The sequence below is a fragment of the Trichinella spiralis genome (genome assembly GCF_000181795.1).
Source record: "Trichinella spiralis strain ISS 195 chromosome Unknown Scfld7, whole genome shotgun sequence".
NCBI classification, from domain to species: Eukaryota; Metazoa; Nematoda; class Enoplea; order Trichinellida; family Trichinellidae; genus Trichinella; species Trichinella spiralis.
In genome coordinates, this window is record NW_003526946.1 from 301463 (window position 1) to 304554 (window position 3092).

Genomic DNA, 3092 nt, shown 5'->3' on the forward strand with positions numbered 1-3092 from the left:
TGAACTTTGGATCCTTATTGGGCCCGACTGAACAACAAGCCCGGGGATTACTATCCAATCAGGCCCAAAGTGGGGATGTCGCTCGATGGCTGGAATTTGGCCCCCAATTTGGCAAAACCTTATCATCCAACTGCATCCATTTTGGATGGCCCAAAGGAAAAAGAAAAAGCGGACATCAGTCAGGTCGCATCAAGGTTGGAAAATGTGGCCATGGTCAAAGAAATTAGCAGGTCATTTAGTTCGTCATCAAAGACAACTTTTGGGCAACTTTCAAAACAATTTGCATCAATATCAAGATGTTCCACTGTTCCGGGCTTGGGCCAAGGATTTGACATTTATTCAATTTTAATAACCAATCATTAAAAGAAATTTACAATAAAATAACAAATCATTTGCATTTGTTATATATATTTATTTATTTATTCATTAACATTTTTAACTTTATTAATAAATCAAAAAGAAAAATACATTTTCAAGCAGTTAATATATTTGTAAATGTATATATTGGGAATTTATTTTGTTATAAATTATTACAGTTGTGCTGTGTTATATGGCAACATGAAGAGGCAAATACTTAGAAAAGATTGATTAGCGCATTGTATGAAATGTCATTACGCGTTAAGCAACTGTCTGTCTGTTTTCTTTATAAAATGCACAAAACCAATTTTGATTAACTTTGTCAACTTTCTTTCCTTTAGCAATTGTTCAACAGGTTACCTTTGCGCTATTGCAATGATGCTAGTAGAGAAGGTTTTTTTTAATCTTTACACACACACACACACACACACAGTGTTGCCGTGAGTTGAAATTTGTTGTGGAAAAATTAATAAAAAAAATTAAATATCAAACATGAAATCAATGTTTTAAACAATCAACTGTATTTTATCATATTGTGATGATATTGACGGTATTTTTCATTTTCATTTATTGGCAATTAATCTTATCAACTTTGACGCACAATTTTTATGCAAAAATTTTCATGGAGTGTAAATTTATTCAAAATTGTCCATTCATATTTTAATATATAAGGTATATTTGAGCACCATATTAAAAAAAGACTCTCTTGCTCTCCATCCTTTATTCAACTAGACAACAATTATTCATACTTTGTCAGACTGATTAAGTTAATTTTATTGGCATTCACGTCCCTGTCTGTACAAAATTATTTATGACATAAAAGCGATGATACATTTCTAAAGTAAAAACAGACTTTGATTCACTTTATCTCAAATTTGCAAATTAAGTCAATGAATAAATATGGCAAGGTCATAGTTATTAAAATGTCATAGAAATTGAGAAAAAAAACCTACCTAGAGATGACTGATTCATTAAATTAAAATTTTTATTTATGCAAATTAACATTTTAATTTCCGCATTTATTTTTGACATTTCTAACGTGTAACTTTTGGGTCCCCTTTTTTGAATTAAAATTAATTGCTATTTATTATGTAATTAGTTTAAATTACATTTCATGAAATATTTACAAATAACAAACAAGTTTAATAAAAAAAAGAATTACTTTATTGGAAACAGCAAATGTTGTGTTCATGCCTCTTACTAATCATACTAAAAAACAAATCTTTTAATTGATTAAATTTATTAATATTTAAAATCCAAAATACATATGAAATCAATAATTTATGCCTAAAACACTCATAAAAGTGAACTAATAAGTTGGATTAGCTGAATTTTGCTTATTAAACTTGATAATCATATACTATTTGTACTGTAATTATTTTCAAACACCTCTTTCTTTAACTCTTTCAAACATCTAATGTCTAGCGATGATGAAATTTGTCTTTCTGAAGAAGCGATACAGTGTCTGAATGCGATTAATTTTGCCAAAGCACTTGATTCAGAAACTTCTGAAAACTGGCAACTGAGTCAGTTTTGGTACGATGAAAATACGTCGATAGTTTTAGCTAAAGAATGTTTAAGTGCATTGAAGAATACAAATTTAAACGTCGGTTGCCTTTGTTCACCTTCAGTATATGACAAACTGGTTGAAATTTGTCCTGAGAAAGAAGGCCAATTTTTACTTTTTGAATTTGACAAACGCTTTAAGCAGCATAATCGTAACTTCATCTTCTATGATTATCAGTCTCCTGAAACTGTATCATGCAAATTTGCTAACTCTTGTGCAATTGTCCTTGCTGATCCTCCATTTTTGTCCGAAGAATGCCTCTCAAAAGTTGTGGCTATGGCAAAGTTCTTATCGACCGGTAAAATAATTGTATCCACTGGTATTATTATGGAAAGTTATTTGAGTAATCTTTTGCCCAATGTTTCGAAATGTAATTTCACGCCGCAACACGAAAGAAAATTAGGAAATGAATTTGGCTGTTTTGTAAATTATGAAACTGTATATTTGAATACGGTTCGTGATGTTTGTTCTTTTGAAAGTTAGCATTAAAATATTTTAATGTTGTATACATGTTTTGTTCTTCACTGCTTGTCTGTAATGCATAATGTCGAGTTTAACTGGACAAAAAACTAGAACAAAGTTATTTATTTTTACAATATTTATTCAAGCAAAACAGTTATTAATTATATCTTTTCTTCTGCTTTTTCTGCAAGTTGTTCAGAGTGGAAAGCATGGAATTGTTCCACAGTGAAACATCTTTTTCCAAATCAATTTCTGGAATCATAGTTGGCTTGTTTTTTTTTCTTCGAAACTCAAGTTTAAGCCACTGTTCCATCTGAACATCGTAAAGTTCAGCAGCTTCTTTTTTCTGCCGTTCAGAAAGCTCTGACTAGAAAATGTAAAGTTCATAATCAGAAACAGTTGAACGTGAGAATTTGCATTTCTCATACTTTTCGTTGTTGGAAACTTAATATTGACTCCTTGATCACAAATCCCATACATGAATTGAATACATCTTTAACGTCAGATTTTGTCCATTTGATCTGTCAAAAATTGCATGCAACGAGAGATTATTATAAATTTGAAAAAAAAAAGAAATTACAATTCCACAGTCATTTATGACTTGTGTTTCAATATATGGAAACAAGTGTTTTTGCATTCTTTTTTTAATGTCCAGCATCGTTTTTGTGCCACTGTACAAAGTTACCGTATCCATTTCTTTAATTCG

The 3092-nt window shown here is 30.3% G+C and overlaps 1 protein-coding gene across 1 annotated transcript; it reads left to right on the forward strand.

The window, feature by feature from the left end:
• Window positions 1-1774: 1774 nt before the first annotated feature.
• Window positions 1775-2886, forward strand: Tsp_11454a (N(6)-adenine-specific DNA methyltransferase 2; the record flags this gene model as incomplete). The annotated part of the gene is made up of 2 exons (XM_003372972.1): window positions 1775-2402; window positions 2688-2886. Coding segments are annotated over exons 1-2 (827 nt in total), but the record flags the coding sequence as incomplete, so codon positions are not given.
• Window positions 2887-3092: the final 206 nt, after the last annotated feature.